At 36.5% G+C, this 20,236-nt stretch overlaps 5 protein-coding genes, 1 non-coding gene and 1 pseudogene across 8 annotated transcripts; 4 read left to right on the forward strand and 3 right to left on the reverse strand.

The window, feature by feature from the left end:
• Positions 1-68: 68 nt before the first annotated feature.
• On the forward strand, positions 69-847 carry LOC105228376 (transmembrane protein 234 homolog). Its single transcript, XM_011208188.4, has 3 exons — positions 69-208; positions 262-564; positions 626-847. Exons 1-3 carry the CDS (start codon positions 133-135, stop codon positions 706-708), a joined length of 462 nt encoding a protein of 153 aa, XP_011206490.2. The 5' UTR covers positions 69-132; the 3' UTR covers positions 709-847.
• On the reverse strand, positions 747-2,544 carry LOC105228374 (uroporphyrinogen decarboxylase). 2 transcript variants are annotated; one of them, XM_011208187.4, is made up of 5 exons: positions 2,337-2,544; positions 1,821-2,105; positions 1,608-1,766; positions 1,238-1,537; positions 747-1,178 (listed from the first exon to the last, which is right to left on the reverse strand). In XM_011208187.4, the coding sequence occupies exons 1-5, from the start codon at positions 2,349-2,351 to the stop codon at positions 867-869; spliced, it is 1,071 nt and encodes a 356-aa protein (XP_011206489.1). In that variant the 5' UTR covers positions 2,352-2,544; the 3' UTR covers positions 747-866. The 2 variants fall into 2 exon arrangements, with proteins under 2 accessions (XP_011206489.1, XP_011206488.2); XM_011208186.4 differs by lacking the exon at positions 2,337-2,544 and adding an exon at positions 2,157-2,288.
• Positions 2,545-4,401: 1,857 nt separating this feature from the next.
• Positions 4,402-6,160, reverse strand: LOC115065740 (uncharacterized; annotated as a pseudogene).
• An 88-nt stretch (positions 6,161-6,248) lies between these two features.
• On the forward strand, positions 6,249-7,921 carry LOC105228377 (death-associated protein 1). 2 transcript variants are annotated; one of them, XM_011208190.4, is made up of 4 exons: positions 6,249-6,389; positions 6,478-6,593; positions 6,938-7,026; positions 7,095-7,921. In XM_011208190.4, exons 2-4 carry the CDS (start codon positions 6,548-6,550, stop codon positions 7,248-7,250), a joined length of 291 nt encoding a protein of 96 aa, XP_011206492.1. In that variant the 5' UTR covers positions 6,249-6,389; positions 6,478-6,547; the 3' UTR covers positions 7,251-7,921. The 2 variants fall into 2 exon arrangements, with proteins under 2 accessions (XP_011206492.1, XP_011206493.1); XM_011208191.4 differs by having other exon boundaries at positions 6,271-6,389; positions 6,519-6,593.
• Positions 7,922-8,065: 144 nt separating this feature from the next.
• LOC105228378 (coiled-coil domain-containing protein 103) lies at positions 8,066-9,861 on the forward strand. Its single transcript, XM_011208193.4, has 2 exons — positions 8,066-9,248; positions 9,312-9,861. The coding sequence occupies exons 1-2, from the start codon at positions 9,091-9,093 to the stop codon at positions 9,412-9,414; spliced, it is 261 nt and encodes an 86-aa protein (XP_011206495.1). The 5' UTR covers positions 8,066-9,090; the 3' UTR covers positions 9,415-9,861.
• Positions 8,687-8,773, forward strand: Trnastop-uca (transfer RNA opal suppressor (anticodon UCA)). Its single transcript has one exon. It is a non-coding gene; the product is annotated as a tRNA-Sec (tRNA).
• LOC125777108 (transmembrane protease serine 9-like) lies at positions 9,728-18,213 on the reverse strand. The gene is made up of 4 exons (XM_049451065.1): positions 17,400-18,213; positions 16,618-16,719; positions 13,243-14,072; positions 9,728-10,608 (listed from the first exon to the last, which is right to left on the reverse strand). Exons 1-4 carry the CDS (start codon positions 18,174-18,176, stop codon positions 9,783-9,785), a joined length of 2,535 nt encoding a protein of 844 aa, XP_049307022.1. The 5' UTR covers positions 18,177-18,213; the 3' UTR covers positions 9,728-9,782.
• Positions 18,214-20,236: the final 2,023 nt, after the last annotated feature.

Genomic DNA, 20,236 nt, shown 5'->3' on the forward strand with positions numbered 1-20,236 from the left:
TTGAAATGTAAATATTTTCAATAAATTTACATTGTGTTCAATTATAATCTTTGAATATCCATATATTTGTCATATATTTTGCGCTTTATAAATGTATGAAGAACAAAACGCAGCGCCATCTTGTGGTCAAATATGAAGCTAGCAGTTGATAGTTGTAAACAATACAAATGTAATTTAGTAGAAATCAGTGGAATGATAACCATTATTTGTAAGCATTATAATACTTATTAATTGCTGTTTTTTATATAAATTTTCGAGCAGTTTCTCTGTTAGGAGTGGGATTGCTTTGGGGCGCAACTAATCCCTTCATACGTCGTGGTAGTATAGGTATTGACACAATCGATACCGGTTCAAGATGGCACAATCTTTGGGCGGAGCTTCGTATGATAGGATCAAGATTGAATTACTGGATTCCTTTTATCTTAAATCAATTAGGCAGTGTGCTTTATGTGTGGACACTGCAACATACTAACATAACGCTAGCTGTGCCAATTGCAAATTCGCTAAGCTTTGCGTTTACTGCTGTGACAGGTTATTGCTTAGGAGAAAGATTACCTGGAAAATGTATGTAAACAACTATATGTGTTTGAAGTACAAATCTAATGCTTATGTCTTCATTTTGCAGCGGTCCTAATTGGCACGTTAATGGTGTGCTTTGGAACTACATTGATGTTGTATGACAAAGTGCGTAGTGAAGGAAAAGCTTAAAGATCATATTGTTACTGATAGACATATTAATAAAAGAATTTCTTTATACTGTAGCAATCTAACAACCAAACATTTTATTCTAGCGAAACAATAAGCCACTTTATAAAAATAAACAATACCATTATTTTGTTCTCAAGTACATATGTATGTACATATCTTTATAGTGCCTTATGCACAGCGTCGACCAATGTTTCCATGCTTACTATAGGAGTTTGAGGGGTAATGCCATGACCAAGATTTGCAATATACCGTTCCTTTCCGAACTTTTGCACCATTTCAGTAGTTAGTGCGCGTATTTCTTCGGGCGTTTTATACATATCTTGGGGGTCGAGATTTCCTTGAAGGGTAATATTAGGCCCTACCTCTTTTCGTGCTTCAATTGGATCCACAGTCCAATCCAACCCTATAACATCATACCCCAAAGCAGCTTGCTCTTTCAGAGAATGACCCGCGCCTTTTGCAAAAATTGTCTAAGGAGGAGGGGAAAATGTACTAGTTGGGAAATATAAACACACGTAATAGTTTTTACCATAGGCACTATTGGTATCGATTGCTGTTGAAGTCGCTGTGTTAATTTGTCACGTATTTCTTTAATATAAGGCACAGACCACTTAAGAAAATCTTCCTTCGGTAAATGTTCCGCCGAAGATTCAAATATTTGTAATAATTGTGCGCCTGCTTTCACCTGCATTTCTAGGTAGTCAACGATAGACTCGGTTAACATGCTTAGTAGTTTTTTGGCATCATCTGGGTAATCAGACAGCCAAGCTTTAGATTTGGCCATTGTTTTACTGCCGCCACCTTCAATCATATATCCCATTAAAGTCCACTAAGAGATAAATTCAGAGGTAACACCTTAACACTTTAACAATTACACATATAAGGTTTAAAACACTAACCGGCGCACCCGTAAAACCAATAAGTGGCACACGTCCATCCAACATGTGGCGCATCATAGTAATAGCATCACCAACATATGTCAATCTTCCCACTGCTCCTTCTGGCGTGAGCTTAGCTAAGTCTGCAGGACTTTGTAACGGTTCGGGGAAAACAGGACCCTAAAGTTAAGCAGGAAATTAATTAAGTAAAAGTTTATCGATTGCGTAACTTACCACTCCCGGGTGCATTTCAACTGTCATTCCTAAGGCTTGCGGTATTACAAGAATATCAGAAAAAATGATTGATGCATCCAAATCAAAACGCCTCAGCGGCTGCATTGTCACCTCACATGCCAATTCTGGTGTACGACAAATTGTGAAGAAATCATGTTGTTTCCGCACTTCTTGGAATTCAGGTAAATAACGTCCCGCTTGACGCATCACCCAAACAGGTACACGGTCTACAGCTTCCCCTCGCGCAGCACGGAGAAGATTGTCATTTTTTAAAATTGGGAAATTCTGTAGAGAATTTATAATTGTTCATTGTACTGATTTATTAGATCAACATACGTATTCTTCTGCAGACAATCTCACAAAAATTATCATTAAACATATTATTTTATTGATAAAACAATGCATTTCTTTAAAGTAGATTTTTAGAGGAATCAATTCATTGCAATAATTAAAATGATGTAAGTCATCCTATAAACCTTTGAAATTGGTCTCATTAACCTTTCTGTCACTACTTGCCTTTGTGTCTTTCATTTTCGTTTGCGAGTTGATTGATATAGTCTATCCGGTATGATTTAGGTACGAGTTTTATTGCATGAACTACTTAAATTCACAATTCCACTTTATTAAACTTTTAAATACTATATTTAAATTGGATTGCCGAATGCTCACCGGTAAATAGCAAACATGAAATTAAAAACACAAATTCACGATTTCGCTTATCAGCAGCTTTTTCAATGAGAAATGTAGGGTTGCATTTGAATAGGAAAATATTGTTGAATGTACAGAGGCTAAGGAACAAACCTTTTGCATTGAAAACAAGTTTTAAACGTTTATTACCAAGCTCGATTTGAATTTATTACGTATGCACATGTTACAAATTCTTATTTTTTTATTTGTTTTTTAATTGTTAAATACATATTTGGAAGACAAAAATTTAGTATTGAATAAATATTATTAACAAGTAAAGGAACAGACTTTGTTTTTGTAACGAATACTACACATAGAAGAATGGAAACATAACATAATAGCTGAACACGTAGGAAGACAAAAACAAAAAGTACAAATTTATATTTATCTTTATATTTTTTTATTTTTGAGAAAGAATACGAAAGCAGTGTGATTAAAATCAGGAAAGAAAAAGTGCATTCGTGTCACTTAAAAAGCCAATACACTTGTAAAAAACAACAAACAATTGTATACACTAAAACCAGAGGGCGTATATTTTGAGCATTTATCTATTTGTATTTTTAAATTATATTCTCTTAGTTTGTTGAATATCTTTTGAATTGAACTTACGTGTGCCTGAAGACTTGTACTGAAAATTAGTATGTCATCGAGATAAACTACACAAATATAGTTTATGAATGGTAGTAGGACATGGTTCAACATCCTCTGAAAAGTTGCAGGTGCGTTCTTTAGTCCAAATGTCATTCGAATGTATTCATAATGTTCGTATTCTGTTGAAAATGCTGTTTTGTGTTTATCCTTCGGATTTACTAAAATTTGATGAAATCCTTTGGCCAAATCCAACGTTGTGAAATATTGGGCCTTTCCCAACTTATCAAAAATACTTTCGATATTAGGTATTGGCAATTTGTCTTATATTGTGATTTCATTCAATCTGCGATAATCAATAACTATTCTCCACTTTTGCGTTCCTGAATTGTCCATTTTCTTTGGTGCAATCCATAAGGGTGCATTATACGGTGAACAGCCTTTTGGTATTATTCCGTTCTAATCCATTTCAGTAATTTGATTTTTTATTTCACTTTTGCGTATTTCGGGGTACCTATACAATTTCGTATATATCGGCCTATCTGTACTTGTATCAATATTATGTTGCACTTCTTTTACACTTGTCAGCACGTCACCTTCTTTGAAAAATAAATCTTTATTTTTATGAATCAAATTTTGTAATGCTTCACTCTCTTCGGAATTCATTTTCGCGTTTTTTAATTTATTAAAAATTTCTTTGTTTTCATCTTTCACAAAGGTTAACACTTCAGTTTTTAATATTTCATTAATGTATGCACTTGAATCTTTTTCGTTAAATAAATCTTTTATACCGTCGTAATATTCTATATTCTCGTAACACTTTTCACTATTTTTTCTTTCAATTACACTTTTTAGTTTGTTTTCTTTGAGTTTTTCACATTTATTTTCGTCTAAATTCTTGAATTTTACTACTTGTCCATTTACGTTCAATGTGTTCGTCTTGTATGAAAATTCAATTCCTAACGGAATCATAACGTCATTTCCTAATATTCCGTCATATTTTCTGTTCTTAAAAGCATTCATTACTAAAAAAGTTATCGTCTGTTTTGTACTGTCATTAAATTCACTGGGTAACCACGTTTTGATGTATTTGTCTGCTATTTCTTGTTGTCTTCCTGTTATAACATTTTTCGGTATTCTAAATTTTCTTTCTAACACTTGTGGAAAAATTCCTGGTTTTATCACTGATGCTTCCGCGCCTGAATCTATTAATAATTTTACCTTAATTCCTCCAATTGTTACTTCAATCATTGGTATGTTTCGTCCTCCGAGGCTGGTTTCGGAAAATTTTCAATTAATACATTGTCTACCTCCATTGGTTCCACTGGTTGTCTTCTCGTCTGTCTGGTGTTGTTGTTTGCTCTTGAAAACTGTGTTCGCGTCTGAAAATTTTGTTGATGTTCGTTTTGCTGAAAGTTTTGTTGGTATCCGTTTTGTTGAAAGTTTTGCGGACGTCTGTTTTGTTGAAAATTTTGCGTGTTTTGCTGTATATTGTTCCTCTGCGTGTTGTATTGAAAATTCTGTCTAAAATTTCCAGATTGACCACTGTGTTCGTTGTATTGCTGGTTATTCTTGTTTGCGTTTGCATAATTTCCCTTGTTGAAGTTTGAATTATTTCTAAAATTTTTATACTTACTGTCAAACCGCGTCCAATTGTTCAATTCTAATAACTTGTAAGCTTCAAATAAAGTAGTTATGCTTCGCGATATAATAATGCTCACTGCATTAATCGGTATCTTTTCTTTAAACAAATTTAAAATTGATTCCTCGTTACTTTCCGGCGTTCTATCTATCAATCTTTCTGTCGATAGATGATACTTGTTATTCATTCACGTTAATACATTTGATAATTCGTTGTATGTTTACGTAATATTTTTATGAACCACCTTTTCTGCTTTTTCGTGTAATTGCAGAAAAGTGTTTCTCTCGCTGAAGTTTTCGATTAATATCCTTTTAATCTCACTCCAACTCGTGGTATCAATACTATACCTTAATAGTGTGGTATTTGCTTTACCGACAATTTTGTCGCGAATTTGTAATACTATGAATTTTTGCGATTGTATAGAATAATTGCTCATACTATGTAGCAATAATTCCACTTTGTTCACAAATTGTACAAGTTCGGCTGTAGTTTCACCATTATACTCACCCATTCTGCTGATGAATTTGAGCGGGTCGAATTTTATTTCCATGGTGTTTCCTGCTAATCCTTGTTGTACTGCTTGCTCAGGTGTTGCCATTTCCTCAGTATCCTTTTGTTTCCTTTTTGGTATGTGGTACGGTTTCATAAAAATTAATGCTCTCGATATACACAAGTGAGTCTTTCACACCTGTTTTACCGGATTCAATTTCTTTTTCTTCCAAACTTTATTTGAATTAATGTTCTTTATTGGATTTTTATTCAGATCCAAAGAACATTATTCTTTAGCTTAAAAGAAATAAGAACTTCCTTGCTCTGTTCGTTTGCCGACTGCGCCAATAATAGGTTTTGCGTTGCAATAACCTATCTTCTTTTTTCTATATTCCTGATTTAAAAATAAAAGACTAGATATTCTTTCTTTCTTTTATTACAATCGTGGATTTAAGAGCTGCAAAAGGAATTGAATAAGCTTTTTATGAAAGGATACTTAAACTGGAGTCCTGGCTTTAGTTGTCGTCCTTGTTGTCCTTGTTGTCCTTAATTCTCCATTCCAGGCTTTCGTCTTTAGCGAATTGTTCTGCTCGTTGAACAAATGAAATAGTAGAGTTGAACTGAACTGACTGACTGGGGTGATCTATTGTCACGTCTTGTCTTTTATACTTAGCTGATAAGCTGATCGTCGGTGAGCATCAAATGAAATATTTGTAATTTGACTTTTAAGAAGTGTCCAATTAATTTTGGTTCGGATTTCTTTGAAGTTAGAAAAGGTCAGTTTTCAAAGAGTGTCAAATTCTATCGCGTAAGTATTTAAGTATGTATACAGATGTGTTATCGCTTTAGTGGCTGATCGTATGTTATTGTCTGAGTGTCCAATTATATTTGTTTATCAGCTCATTATGTTCGTCTATAAGTTCATGCGTATGTTATCAGTTCGTTGTGAAATTATGTTGTCTGTATGTTCGTGCGTATGTATCAGCTCTGGAATATCGGGTTGATTGTTGTTGCTACTGCTGGGGATATAGTGGCTGTAGTAGCTGTAGTAGCTGTGGTAGCTGAATGTGTAACAATATGGTCTCCAAAAACAACTCCACAAAAGACTCGCTGTGAATAGAAAAAATCGAAAAATAACCATAAAGAGATCAACAGTAGGAAAGGTAAGACCAAAAATCCAGTGCGTAATTTACAAAAGCTAAATAGGTGTGAATAACTTGTTTTGAAGTATTATTGCTTTAATTTTTATAGTTGCGTACATAATAACCTTATACGTATTTATAAATTGTAAGGAGGAAAGCTAAAGATATTTAGACGAAAAATGGCTGACGAACAACCAAATCTTGTTGCTGGACATCCACCAGCAGGTACGTACAGTTATTTCTAAGATAATTACTTCATAAATAGGTGCTGTATTTGCAAGCTTAGGCTAAGGTACACCGGGTATGCATATATATGTTTATAAACTAATTAGAAGTATTAGATATTGAAAACATGTGAAAATGTCCTTGAATTATGTTGTTCATAGCACCTGTAAGCGAATGGGTGCGCCGACTGCCGCTGCCTGCATTACAAATACACATACATATATATGTACAATATATATGTATCTCAGTACATGATAACACAAACCGAAAAGCTTGCAACGTAGTTTTTTTCTTATAAGTTACACATTTAAATGTAACCAACATATGTTTGAATTTATTTGTAGTTAAAGCGGGTGGCATGCGCATTGTACAACACAAAGCTCCTGCAGCTGAGCGTCCAGCTAAGGATGCCGAAGATTGTACCGGATTGACGGTAAACATGTATTATTAAGATATGAATATTTTTTTGCCTACTATGAAAACATTCTTCTATTATTGCAGCAACCAGTTGCTGTTAATAGTGGCGTAGTGAGTGGTGCTCCAGTGAAAGGCAATATTGACTATACGCCACAGGCAGCACAGGTCGCACACTCGCCCAAGCCACCGGCGTTTGTTGCACAAAAACCTCAAATCAACATTCAACAACCCCGTAAATGAGTGTACGCCACACGCTCCAGCCGTTCAAATCTACAGCACCGACAACAACAACAACAATAACATAATCAGCAGCAAAATAACAAATTCAACCATTGCAATAATAGAAAAAAAGCATTCCATTTTACATAGCCAACAGAAGATAAAGTGTCTTCGAGTAGGTGAACGGCACAAAAAGGTTATATGAAACATAAGAAGTCCTAAATATATTATTACATAACTTTGTGAAACCAAGATAAACATATATATTCTTTAAAGGTTAAAAAATTTGTGAAATATGTACTCATCCATATGAAGTTTTTATAACATTCTTTAAAAAATATATATATATAAAGCTTATAATATTATTGAAATTGAAAATCATAACTTCAAATTGCCACGAATTTATGCTCACACATACATATGTATGTATTATTTCACGCACTTTGCTTCCAAATATGCACTATTTAAATGTAGCACTATAATTGTCAATATGTTGTACCAGGGATAAATTTATCTCTGCTTGTACTTCAATGCTTTGAATTGTAAACACTATCAAATAGTGGCATATTTATTGTAATTAAAGCTTTTTGAATCAATTTCATTCCAAGCTGAATTATTTGCACTTATTTCTTTGAATACATATCTTTGTACAATAAACAAAAACAAATAAAATGTGATTTTATAAAAAAATATTGTCACGAAATTTTTTTTCTGTCATATTTAGGAAGATTTTATTAAGTACTTTCTTATTATATTCGAAATTAATTACTTTCAAATTGGAGGAGTTTTGTAGAGTGAGTCCCCTGCATGATTAAATTATAAAAGGTTGTGTCGTTATGGAACCTGCTTCCCTTACGAAAGAAGTTGCCAAAATTAGTTGTTTTTTGTCTTTCTTATGAAATTGCATGTTTACATTTTGATGGTTCTGTATAATTTACAATCCATTCGTATTCAGTTATCACTCAAAAAATGTATTTTCATTAGTTGAAATATTTGAAAAATTTATTTTAGAATCATAAAAATAAAATTATACAAAAGAAAACGACTGATTTTGACATTTGACTAATTGTTTGTTTTTGCCCTATCGACACAACTTATATATTGTAAATAAGTCAAGGTCACTTGTGAGACTATGAAAAAATATTCCCAGTAAGCCATAAGCTGACGTAAAATGCAAACTCAAATATACATATGTATGTATGTACGTACATATATGTGAATATATTTCGTGCGCAATTATCTTATTCCGTTATCATGTCATCAACATGGCATTTGCAAGCAAAAAGCGCCATAGAGCTTGATTTATTAGACCATAGTTCATTACAATATCATTTATTTAATTTGTAAAACATCGTGAAAATTCAGTACAATTCATTCCTTAGCAAAGAATTTGCAATTCACAGATGCATTTTCGTTCAAATGTCAGCTTAAGTTGTGGCAAGTGTGCTTAATAATTTGCCTCTCTGAGCTTCGGTGGTCCGGGGTGCAGACTTCAAATCTGTAGTCGATTAACGTCGAAGTGGTTCGATTCCACCTGAGGGGCGAAATTTGCTATAAACAAATTACACTTATCACGCAATACCTCTTCACTATTTTTTAAACTGACTGGCAAACACAAACATATTTTCGAATATTCAAAAATGGTAATAAAAACTGGCATTCAACTTTTATTTTTCCGGTATAAGTAAAGTATATGCATAACAGTAATATTTCACAGTTTGACAGCCAATATAGTTTCTACAGAAGTTGCATCGATCAAACATTTGTTCATAAGGTGATTAGCATTTGAAAGGAAAGCAAAAATAAATAAACAATTTCAAATTAATAAACATTTTTTGTATCTAAATCCCACAAAAAAAAAATGTCAAAATCACCACAAATAGATAAAATAACACCAGAAGAGTTAATGAAACTACGTACAGAATGTATGGAGCGCTTACGAGAGGCTAAAATCTATGAATTGCGAAACGATGCCAAGTTGCGGGCAGTGAATACAACTCAAAGCTATGATGAATTCAAGTAAGTGTCGATATTTATTAATAAAACATTTGAGAAAGACAAAATGTGCGCACTTATTGACAGAGACATCGTGGATGCGGCTCATTTACGGCCGATAAGTAAACAAGATAAAATGAACGCGAAGACGAAGAGTCGTTTGTGGAATTCAGCTGCTCGGGAAAATTAATATAGTATGTATAATGCCATAGCATACAGATGTAGAACGTACATATGTATGTATGTATGTATGTACATTTATTAAGGTGCCAGAGGAGAATAAATTCAACTATTTCTGCGAAAATTACAAAATGTAGAATTTGATTAATTTTTTTTATAAAATTGCTGTTCACACTTCTAGATGTTAAATGCAATAGTAGTCTGATATAAAGAATTGTGCGGAGATTGCAACGTTGCCTTGAACAATAAATAAAAATAAAATAACAAATCTTAGTTTACTGAGGAGATCAAAGTAAGCAAATCAAATATTAAAGAAAACCAAATTTTTATTTTCAAATCGCAAGCTTTATTATTTTTATTTTCATCATATCGAGTACCTTAGATGGAGCTTGCTTTCTCTATAATCCAGGAGCGGTAAGAGGGAACATCGGTATAAACACCGGGATAGTTAGCAAGCGCACAACCATTACCCCATGATACAACACCAACAAGTACACCACCGGATACCAATGGGCCACCGGAATCGCCTTGGCAGGCATCCTTACCGCTGGAAGCAGCACAGACCATGCCGGATTTAATGGAAGAACCATATTTGTATGAGCTGGAAGCACATTTGCTACGATCGATGATGTCTACGTCGACGTATTGCAATTGACTGGGAATGCTGCTGGAGCCAGATGTCAGTGTACCCCAACCAGATACAGCTGCGGAGGCACCAGTGGCTGGTGTGCTAGTAGCCAAGTCAATCGACTTAGTGGTCGAGCTGAAGGACAGAGATGAGGCTAGCTTGATGATGGCAATATCGTTGGAGTAAGTTGATGAGGAGTAGCCTTCGTGATTTTTGAAAGCAGAGACAGAGATGGTAACACCACCAGAGTTCCAGTAGGTAGAACCGGCACGGATTCTCAAAACCGAAGCGCTAACCGATTGCAAGCAGTGAGCGGCGGTCACAATAATGTTGCTGCTATAGATGGAGCCACCGCATGAGTGAGAACCGGAACGTTGGAGCGATACCTGCCATGGGAATGAACTGATGGTGGTTGGTGTACCGCCAACAATACGTCCTCTCAAACCGTCGTCAACGACGATCATACCGTCGGGTATGGTGCGAGCGTAGGCACAAGCCACAAAAAACAATACTAGCACAAATTTCAACATTGCTCCTTTACAGATAGTTGCAAACAACTGCTGCTGATCAAAATGGCTGGCTTATTTATACCTAGCACAATATTTACTCGGAGTATAAGCCATATAATCAGTAATCAAAGATTATTGGTGTATGACGTCTATTTTCACCAAAATTTGTCGTTTTCAAGTGTGCTCATCCGTGTGCAGACGATTAAAAAGATATTGACTGGCACTTACGAGTAGAAATTGTATCGTTAGATAAGTTAGTTAGCCTATCAAGTCAGGCGGTCAGCGTTTTCATTATTTTTATTTCAGCAAATGGAATGTGATTTTGCATTTTTTATGAAATCTTTGTTTACATTTCTTGTTGGTTGCTTCGCCTAGGATTCGTGTGTTGTGGTTTTACAAAGTTGTTTCTATAAGCTTACTAAAATTTAAGCTTAAACAAGAACAAGACAAACTATGTCCCTTCACAGTGCATATCTTTTAGTAACTACTTATGTGTCCAGTATATATATAGTTATATATGCTATAATTAACCGATCTGAACAATTTCTTCGGAGATTACGTTATTACCTTAAGCAGTAATCCATGTCAAATTTCGAGAAGATACCACATCAAATGCGAAAATTTTCCACACAAGCTCTTGATTCTGATCGTTCAGTTTGTATAGCAGCTATATGCTATAGTAAGCCGATCTGAAAAATTTCTTCGTATCTTACATTATTATCTTAGAAAATAATCTGTGCCAACTTTTGTGGAGATACATTGTCAAATGTGAAAGTTTTCCATAAAAGAACTTGTTCCGATCGTTCAGTTTGTATGGCAGCTATATGTGACAAATGAGTAGCTTCTTGAAGAGAAAATGTTGTTTGCAAAATTTCAAAACGATATCTTAAAAACTGAGGGACTAGTTCGTATATATTATATACAGATAGACGGACGGACATAGCTAAATCGACTCAGCTCATTTATCATATATTTATATATATATTATACTTTATAGGGTCTTCGACGCTTCCTTCCGGGTGTTACAAACTTCGTGACAAACTTAATATACCCTGTATAGGGTATAAAAACCGTTAGCTTTCGTTACACCGAAACTATAATATCATAAATAAATAAATTAAAAAAAATCCATATAAAATTTCGATCTGTATGGCAGATAAATGCCAAGTGGTCCAATATTGTTTCCGACAAATGTGCAGCTTCTTACAGAGAAAGAAAAGCAAAAGTTTCAGATCGATGCCTCAAGCTGCTGAAATAAAAAACATCAAGTCACACGGGTCGCAGAACTACAGAACGAAATCGAGCGAGTAGAGAAATTTTGCGGCTAGATAGCACGATCTTGGATGTTCACATATAATATGAGTTCGAGCGTAAACATATGATCAATCAATTGAAAGAGCCATTTACTCCAAATAGGAAAAACTTTGCTCAATACCGACGCATATAGTACACAATCTGATATCGCAAAAAAAGTAAGGCACTATGCCGAAAGTTATTCTATTTCGACGGTACACATATGTACAGTGCGTTCAAAAAATAACTATTTTGCTTTGCGCGATCAGTTCGATCAGTTCGATCAATTTTTCAATATTTTTAATGTGTCACGTCGAGTCCCGAAATAACTGCTCAGTAAAAAAAAACGTCTTGAAAGGTCGCAAATGGACTATTAAAAATTGCGAAGGATTTAAAAAGAACTTGTACATCAGTGAAGGGTGATCAGATCATTGTCGGGAAGAGTGCGTAATCACGTCACATCTTAACGCGAGGACAAAGCTATTGTTCTCCATTTTGAGAAGAAACTACTGCTCACTCTAAGGGGAGCTATAAACAATTTTTGGGGATTAGATATATCATTAAATATTAGGTGCGCAACTAAGTGTCTCTCCTGGTATTGAGTTCATAAGAACCCAATTATGTGTTCTGAATCCCAGCATATGTTTTCGCTTTTAAATGGCTTAGTGGTTGACTTCCAATACGGAAGCAAGCTCTTCTTGCATTTGACACGGATCCTCATCGAACAACGTCTCCAATTCACCGTCTTCTTGCTCCGATTGATCGCCACTAACTATTGGAGCAGTCTATTGACAAACAGTAAGAATTTAGTTACGCTCCCAATACAATACGGGACACACTTCAAACGTAGCATACTGTAATCCAAACCCGACTTTTAAAAACACACATTAAAAAGATTACATAAGCAGGGAAACATCAACCGTGATTGGACCCATAAATACTTTTGTATCTTTCAACATTTTGAAATGTTTTTGGTTAAGAAAATACCATACAAAGGTTTCATAGAAAACCTGAACACCGTTAAAATAATAAAATTATATAAAAAGGTTTACTGAAGGCAGTTGAAATGCTTTACGGTAAAAATAATCAGGACTCGGTACTACAAGAAGACACCTAGGTACACACTATGCACTCAAAGGAAATAAGAAAACCATACTGGTACTTTATATTTTCCATCACCAGACGCCAATCCAATAGAATAAACGGAAAATTCTACTCTTTGGAAAACGAAAACATTATTTTTGAACACACTGTAGATTTGAAAGTTGAGTTCATTATTAGTTTTCAGGCCGTGGCTTGTGTATGCCATCAAATCAATGATTTCCAATTTTACAAATTAAAATAAAAACAAATTTATATTTTCAAATCGCAAGATTTATTATTTTTCTTTTCATAATATCGAGTACCTTAAATGGAGTTTGCTTTCTCCACAATCCAGGAGCGGTAAGAGGGAACATCGGTAGAAACACCGGGATAGTTAGCAAGCGCACAACCATTACCCCATGATACAACACCAACAAGTACACCACCGGATACCAATGGGCCACCGGAATCGCCTTGGCAGGCATCCTTACCGCTGGAAGCAGCACAGACCATGCCGGATTTAATGGAAGAACCATATTTGTATGAGCTGGAAGCACATTTGCTACGATCGATGATGTCTACGTTGACGTATTGCAATTGACTGGGAATGCTGCTGGAGCCAGATGTCAGTGTACCCCAACCAGATACTGCTGCGGAGGCGCCAGTGGCGGGTGTGCTGGTAGCCAAGTCAATCGACTTAGTGGTCGAGCTGAAGGACAGAGATGAGGCTAGCTTGATGATGGCAATATCGTTGGAGTAAGTTGATGAGGAGTAGCCTTCGTGATTTTTGAAAGCAGAGACAGAGATGGTAACACCACCAGAGTTCCAGTAGGTAGAACCGGCACGGATTCTCAAAACCGAAGCGCTAACCGATTGCAAGCAGTGAGCGGCGGTCACAATAATGTTGCTGCTATAGATGGAGCCACCGCATGAGTGAGAACCGGAACGTTGGAGCGATACCTGCCATGGGAATGAACTGATGGTGGTTGGTGTACCGCCAACAATACGTCCTCTCAAACCGTCGTCAACGATGATCATACCGTCGGGTACGGAGCGAGCGTAGGCACAAGCCACAAAAAACAATACTACCACGAATTTCAACATTGCTCCTTTACAGATAGTTGCAAACAACTGCTGCTGATCAAAATTGCTGGCCTATTTATACCTAGCACAATATTTACTCGGAGTATAAGCCATATAATCAGTAATCAAAGATTATTGGTGTATTACGTCCATTTTTAACAAAAATGTCGTTTTTCAAGTGTGTTCGTCCGTGTGCAGATGATTTAAAAGATATTGACTGGTCGTTATATAGCAGTTAGATAAGTTAGCTGACATGATAGGCAATATTTTTTATTTCCGCAAATAGTCTGATTTTTAATTTTCTATGAAATCGTTGTTTACATTTCTAGATTGCAGAAGCCACTCGTGGGTGGGTTTTTCTCTGCTCACACACCGACGAGATTTGAGGCGCAGTGAGCTTTTTAACGGATGGTTCCAAGGTGGGAGGGAATGTTGAGGGGAGTTTTCTGTGGGGAGGTCTCCGTCAATATTTGTTGTAAGCTACCGGATCACTGTAGTGGTCTTCAGAAGTAGTTGCTATCAAAATAGCGCTAGACGTACTGCTACGAAGTGCAACCTTTAGGGAGACGAGCATTCATTTCGACAGTGGAGGGACATTATTTGCGCTGAGGTCGCTAACTGTGTGTTCAGAGCTAGTCAAGGAGTGTCTGTCCTCACTAGAAATAGCATCAAGGTACTTCATCATCAGACTCGTTCCGGTGCCTTGTCACAGTTGAATCGCTGTCAACTGCAAAGCCGATGAGCTAGCCAGAGAGGGATTCCTTACCCTGTTCTTATCTACATTGCCGTCTGCGTTCTAGTACTGGACGAATGGACCTTGCGTGCACTTAGCAGGCTTTGGTCGACGATCAGCTTCTGTGCGACTTCGAGATCCTTTGGCCTAGAGTAGAACGCAGAAGATCTATTGAACTGCTTACCCTGAGAAAAGTCCATCTTGTCGCAATTGTAGGAGTCCTTACTGGACACTGTCCAAAAGCCGAACAGTAAACTAAACAGTTAAATTTCCGCAACTCATCAACGGATGGATTTTGTCAAAAAAAAAGAAATTACTTGACATCTAAAAGTGAGGACGAAGCTTCTCCGTTTTACACCACCGGAGATCTGACATCTAACACAGCATACTATAATCAAAGCCCGACATTAAAAACACACATATTAAAAAAATATTACATAAGCAGAAAAATATCAACCGTGAGCAATGTTTGTATTGTTTAACCCCTTGAAAAATGTTTGCTAAGCAGCCCAAAAAGGTACATGTTTATGGATGCTCACTGTTCATGAATTTGGGGTTTTGAGCCGTTAGAATGATAAAATTATATAAAAAAGGTTAGAAAGGAAGACAGCTGAAATGCTTTACGGCAAAACTAATCAGGTTTCGATACTACAAGAAGACACCTATGAGCAGACTATGTACTCAATGGAGATAAGAAAACCTTTAGATTCCCCGTCACAGTCAACAGACGTCAATCCAATAGAGAGTATGGCAGCTATATGTTAAAGTGGTCCGACAAATGAGTAGCTTCTTGAAGAGAAAATATTGTTTGCAAAATTTCAAAACGATATCTTAAAAACTGAGGGACTAGTTCGTATATATACAGTTAGACGGACGGACATAGCTGAATCGACTCAGCTCAACATACTAATCATTTATATACATATATACATTATAAGGTCTCCGACGCTTCCTTCTGGGCGTTACAAACTTCGTGACAATTTTAATATACCCTGTTTAGGGTATAAAAACCGTTAGCTTTCGTTACACCGAAACTATAATATCATAAAAAAAATCCATATAAAATTTCGATCTGTATGGCAGATAAATGCCAAGTGGTCCAATATTGATTCCGACAAATGTGCAGCTTCTTACAGAGAAAATAAGCAAAATTTCAGATCGATGCCTCAAGCTGCTGAAATAAATCAAGTCCCACGCGCCGCAGAACTACAGAACGAAATCGAGCGAGTAGAGAAATTTTGCGGCTAGATAGCACGTTCTTGGATGTTCACATATAATATGAGTTCGAGCGTAAACATATGATCAACCAATTGACAGAGCCATTTACTCCAAATAGGAAAAACTTTGCTCAATACCGACGCATATAGTACACAATCTGATATCGCAAAAAAAGTAAGGCACTATGCCGAAAGTTATTCTATTTCGACGGTATACATATGTACAGTGCATTCAACAAATAACTATTCTCCTTTGCGCGATCAGTTCGATCAGTTTTTCAATATTTTTAATGTGTCACGTAGAGTCCCGAAATAACTGCTCAGTAAAAGAAACGTATTGAAAGGTCGCAAATGGACTATTAAAAATTGCGAAGGATTTAAAAAGAAGTTGTACATCAGTGAAGGGTGATCAGATCATTGTCGGAAAGAGTGAGTAATCACGTCACTTCTTAACGTGAGGACAAAGCCATTGTTCTCCATTTTGAGAAGAAATTACTGCTCACTAAGAGAAGCTAAAAACACTTTTTGGGGATTAGATATATCATTAAATATTAGGTGCGCAACTAAGTGCTTCTCCTGGTATTGAGGTCATAAGAACCCAATTATGTGTTCTGAATCCCAGCATATGTTTTCGCTTTTAAATGGCTTAGTGGTTGACTTCAAATACGGAAGCAAGCTCTTCTTGCATTTGACACGGATCCTCATCGAACAACGTCTCCAATTCATCGTCTTCTTGCTCCGATTGATCACCACTAACTATTGGAGCAGTCTATTGACAAACAGTAAGAATTTAGTTACGCTCCCAATACAATACGGGACACACTTCAAACGTAGCATACTGTAATCCAAACCCAACTTTTAAAAACACACATTAAAAAGATTACATAAGCAGGGAAACATCAACCGTGATTGGACCCATAAATACTTTTGTATCTTTCAACATTTTGAAATGTGTTTGGTTGAGAAAATACCATACAAAGGTTTCACAGAAAACCTGAACACCGTTAAAATAATAAAATTATATAAAAAGGTTTACTGAAGGCAGTTGAAATGCTTTACGGTAAAAATAATCAGGACTCGATACTACAAGAAGACACCTAGGTACACACTATGTACTCAAAGGAAATAAGAAAACCATACTGGTACTTTATATTTTCCATCACCAGACGCCAATCCAATAGACAATATTCCAACATACCTGTAGAATAAACGGAAAATTCTACTCTTTGGAAAACGAAAACATTATTTTTGAACACACTGTAGATTTGAAAGTTGAGTTCATTATTATTTTTCAGGCCGTTGTTGTCGCTTAGTAATCTAGTAAGAGGAAGTCGATTTGCCTATGCCATCAAACCGATGATTTCAAATTTTACAAATTAAAATAAAAACAAATTTACATTTTCAAATCGCAAGATTTATTATTTTTATTTCATCATATCGAGTACCTTAGATGGAGTTTGCTTTCTCTACAATCCAGGAGCGGTAAGAGGGAACATCGGTATAAACACCGGGATAGTTAGCAAGCGCACAACCATTACCCCATGATACAACACCAACAAGTACACCACCGGATACCAATGGGCCACCGGAATCGCCTTGGCAGGCATCCTTACCGCTGGAAGCAGCACAGACCATGCCGGATTTAATGGAAGAACCATATTTGTATGAGCTGGAAGCACATTTGCTACGATCGATGATATCTACGTTAACGTATTGCAATTGACTGGGAATGCTGCTGGAGCCAGATGTCAGTGTACCCCAACCAGATACTGCTGCGGAGGCGCCAGTGGCGGGTGTGCTGGTAGCCAAGTCAATCGACTTAGTGGTCGAGCTGAAGGACAGAGATGAGGCTAGCTTGATGATGGCAATATCGTTGGAGTAAGTTGATGAGGAGTAGCCTTCGTGATTTTTGAACGCAGAGACAGAGATGGTAACACCACCAGAGTTCCAGTAGGTAGAACCGGCACGGATTCTCAAAACCGAAGCGCTAACCGATTGCAAGCAGTGAGCGGCGGTCACAATAATGTTGCTGCTATAGATGGAGCCACCGCATGAGTGAGAACCGGAACGTTGGAGCGATACCTGCCATGGGAATGAACTGATGGTGGTTGGTGTACCGCCAACAATACGTCCTCTCAAACCATCGTCAACGACGATCATACCGTCGGGTATGGTGCGAGCGTAGGCACAAGCCACAAAAAACAATACTAGCACGAATTTCAACATTGCTCCTTTACAGATAGTTGCAAACAACTGCTGCTGATCAAAATGGTTGGCCTATTTATACCTACCACAATATTTACTCGGAGTATAAGCCATATGATCAGTAAGTATTGGAGTATGACGTCCATTTTTACCGAAATATGTCGTTTTCAAGTGTGCGCATCCGTGTGCAGATGATTTAAAAGATATGGACTGACACTTACGAGTAGAATTTGTATCGTTAGATAGCAGTTAGAAAAGTTAGTTGACTGATAAGCAGTCAGCACTATTAAAAGTCATTATTTGTACATTTAATGTTGTAAAATCTTAAAATATTTAAAATTATTTATAGTATATTGCTTAAATGGCATTTGCCAATTAAGTTGGCAAGCTTAGTAAAACCCATGACATAAATTTCAATTTTTCGTTAGACCAACTTTGGGCCTAATAAACTAAGAAAATCTGTCTATATTTTACATATAACATTAGCTAATATTCTAATTTGTATAGAATAGTGAAAAAGTTGCCCATTGGGCATTCCTTAGATGTTTTAGGTAGCTTGCCAGTAAGGATGAGATTCCTTTTCAAATAAAAATCTATTTATTTTTGAAAAATATTTTCATGTCTGGGTTTTGTTGATCGGAAATTGTGAACAAGCATAGCTAGCACGAAACATAGGATATTATCATTTAATATGATTTTTCTGGAGGTCAAATTTAGACAAACGCTTGTAAAGGCCTAGAGCGATTCTGAGTCTTAGTTAACCTTTGATTGTGAAGTCTTTATTTAGACGCAAAGTTGCCTGTTGTCCCTCTGTTAATGACGATAAGAACGAAAAAGTTAAAGAAACAGTACTTGAAAATCGTCGTGTTTGCATCAGAAAGAAAGTAAAGAGTCTCAATATCTCTCATTGATCGACTCAAACCAATTTGGTTAATATTTTGAGTATAAAACATGCCAATGCCATACTCTCAACAAGGAAAGTCTCATTAAACTTTGACAAAAAACGACGTCGAGTAGAGATCGCAAAAGAAATGCTTGAATATGTAACTCAGGACCCTTCATTTATCAATCAATGAGTTGAAACCGCAAAAACGAATATTCACTGAGAGCATTGTTGGTATTTACTACATACATATATGGTAATTTAATTTAAAATTTTGCGAATCATTTCTTATCTGGTCTTCATTCATACTTCTGCGTATATTGATGATTTACAGATATGAGTTAATTATAATAAATATAAATTTTTATCATGAACCATCCGACGAAACCAATCATTTATTAACTACTTTGAAACTAGTATAAATCAGAAGCACCACTAGTTCGTCACTGGTATTAACAGCCAGCTTCCCGCGAGATTACATTATGACTTTTAACTGGCATCACATCGCGGTGCGAGCGTCAGCTAAGCACTGGCTAGCTATGGTGCCTGCCTTTCTTTTATAGACATTATGACTGTTAACTGACATCACATCGCGGTGCGAGCGTCAGCTAAGCTCTGGCCAGCTATGGTGCCTGCCTTTCTTTTATAGACATTAAGACTGTTAAATCACATCACATCACGGTGCGAGCGTTAGCTAAGCACTGACCGGGCAGGGTGCCTGCTTTTCTTTTATATAGCCAACTAACAGCCAGCTTCCCGCTAGATTACATTATGACTGTTAAATCACATCACATCGCGGTGCGAGCGTCAGCTAAGCACTGGCTAGCTATGGTGCCTGCCTTTCTTTTATAGAGGCAGTTAACAGCCAGCTTCCCGCGAGATTACATTGTGACTGTTAACTGACATCGCATCGCGGTGCCAGCGTCACCTTAACAATGGTTAGGTATGGTGTTTGCTTTTCTTTTATAGAGCCAGCTAACAGACAGCTTCCCGTGAGGTTACATTGTGACTGTTAAATCACATCACTTCGCGGTGCCAGCGTCAGCTAACACTGGCTAGCTATGGTGCTTGCTTTTCTTTTATAGAGCCAGCTAACAGCCAGCTTCCCGCGAGATTACATTATGACTTTTAACTGGCATCACATCGCGGTGCGAGCGTCAGCTAAGCACTGGCTAGCTATGGTGCCTGCCTTTCTTTT

The sequence above is a fragment of the Bactrocera dorsalis genome, chromosome 3, assembly GCF_023373825.1.
Source record: "Bactrocera dorsalis isolate Fly_Bdor chromosome 3, ASM2337382v1, whole genome shotgun sequence".
In the NCBI taxonomy this organism is placed as follows: domain Eukaryota; kingdom Metazoa; phylum Arthropoda; class Insecta; order Diptera; family Tephritidae; genus Bactrocera; species Bactrocera dorsalis.

Bases quoted from the DNA above. Each gene is read 5' to 3' on its own strand.
- LOC105228376 (XM_011208188.4), top strand. From the start codon at position 133: ATGAAGCTAGCAGTTGATAGTTGTAAACAATACAAATGTAATTTAGTA. The intron at 209-261 runs GTAAGCATTATA...ATTTTCGAGCAG, and splicing joins TGGAATGATAACCATTATTT to TTTCTCTGTTAGGAGTGGGA. The intron at 565-625 runs GTATGTAAACAA...TTCATTTTGCAG, and splicing joins AGAAAGATTACCTGGAAAAT to CGGTCCTAATTGGCACGTTA.
- LOC105228374 (XM_011208186.4), bottom strand. From the start codon at position 2,225: ATGCATTGTTTTATCAATAAAATAATATGTTTAATGATAATTTTTGTG. The intron at 2,106-2,156 runs GTATGTTGATCT...AATTCTCTACAG, and splicing joins GATTGTCTGCAGAAGAATAC to AATTTCCCAATTTTAAAAAA. The intron at 1,538-1,607 runs GTTAGTGTTTTA...TTTATCTCTTAG, and splicing joins TTGGTTTTACGGGTGCGCCG to TGGACTTTAATGGGATATAT.
- LOC105228377 (XM_011208190.4), top strand. From the start codon at position 6,548: ATGGCTGACGAACAACCAAATCTTGTTGCTGGACATCCACCAGCAG. The intron at 6,594-6,937 runs GTACGTACAGTT...ATTTATTTGTAG, and splicing joins TGCTGGACATCCACCAGCAG to TTAAAGCGGGTGGCATGCGC. The intron at 7,027-7,094 runs GTAAACATGTAT...CTATTATTGCAG, and splicing joins AAGATTGTACCGGATTGACG to CAACCAGTTGCTGTTAATAG.
- LOC105228378 (XM_011208193.4), top strand. From the start codon at position 9,091: ATGTCAAAATCACCACAAATAGATAAAATAACACCAGAAGAGTTAATG. The intron at 9,249-9,311 runs GTAAGTGTCGAT...ACTTATTGACAG, and splicing joins CAAAGCTATGATGAATTCAA to AGACATCGTGGATGCGGCTC.
- LOC125777108 (XM_049451065.1), bottom strand. From the start codon at position 18,176: ATGTTGAAATTCGTGCTAGTATTGTTTTTTGTGGCTTGTGCCTACGCT. The intron at 16,720-17,399 runs TAAGGTACTCGA...GTTTGTCAATAG, and splicing joins TAGAGAAAGCAAACTCCATC to ACTGCTCCAATAGTTAGTGG. The intron at 14,073-16,617 runs GTATTTGAAGTC...AGGTATAAATAG, and splicing joins TGCAAGAAGAGCTTGCTTCC to GCCAGCAATTTTGATCAGCA.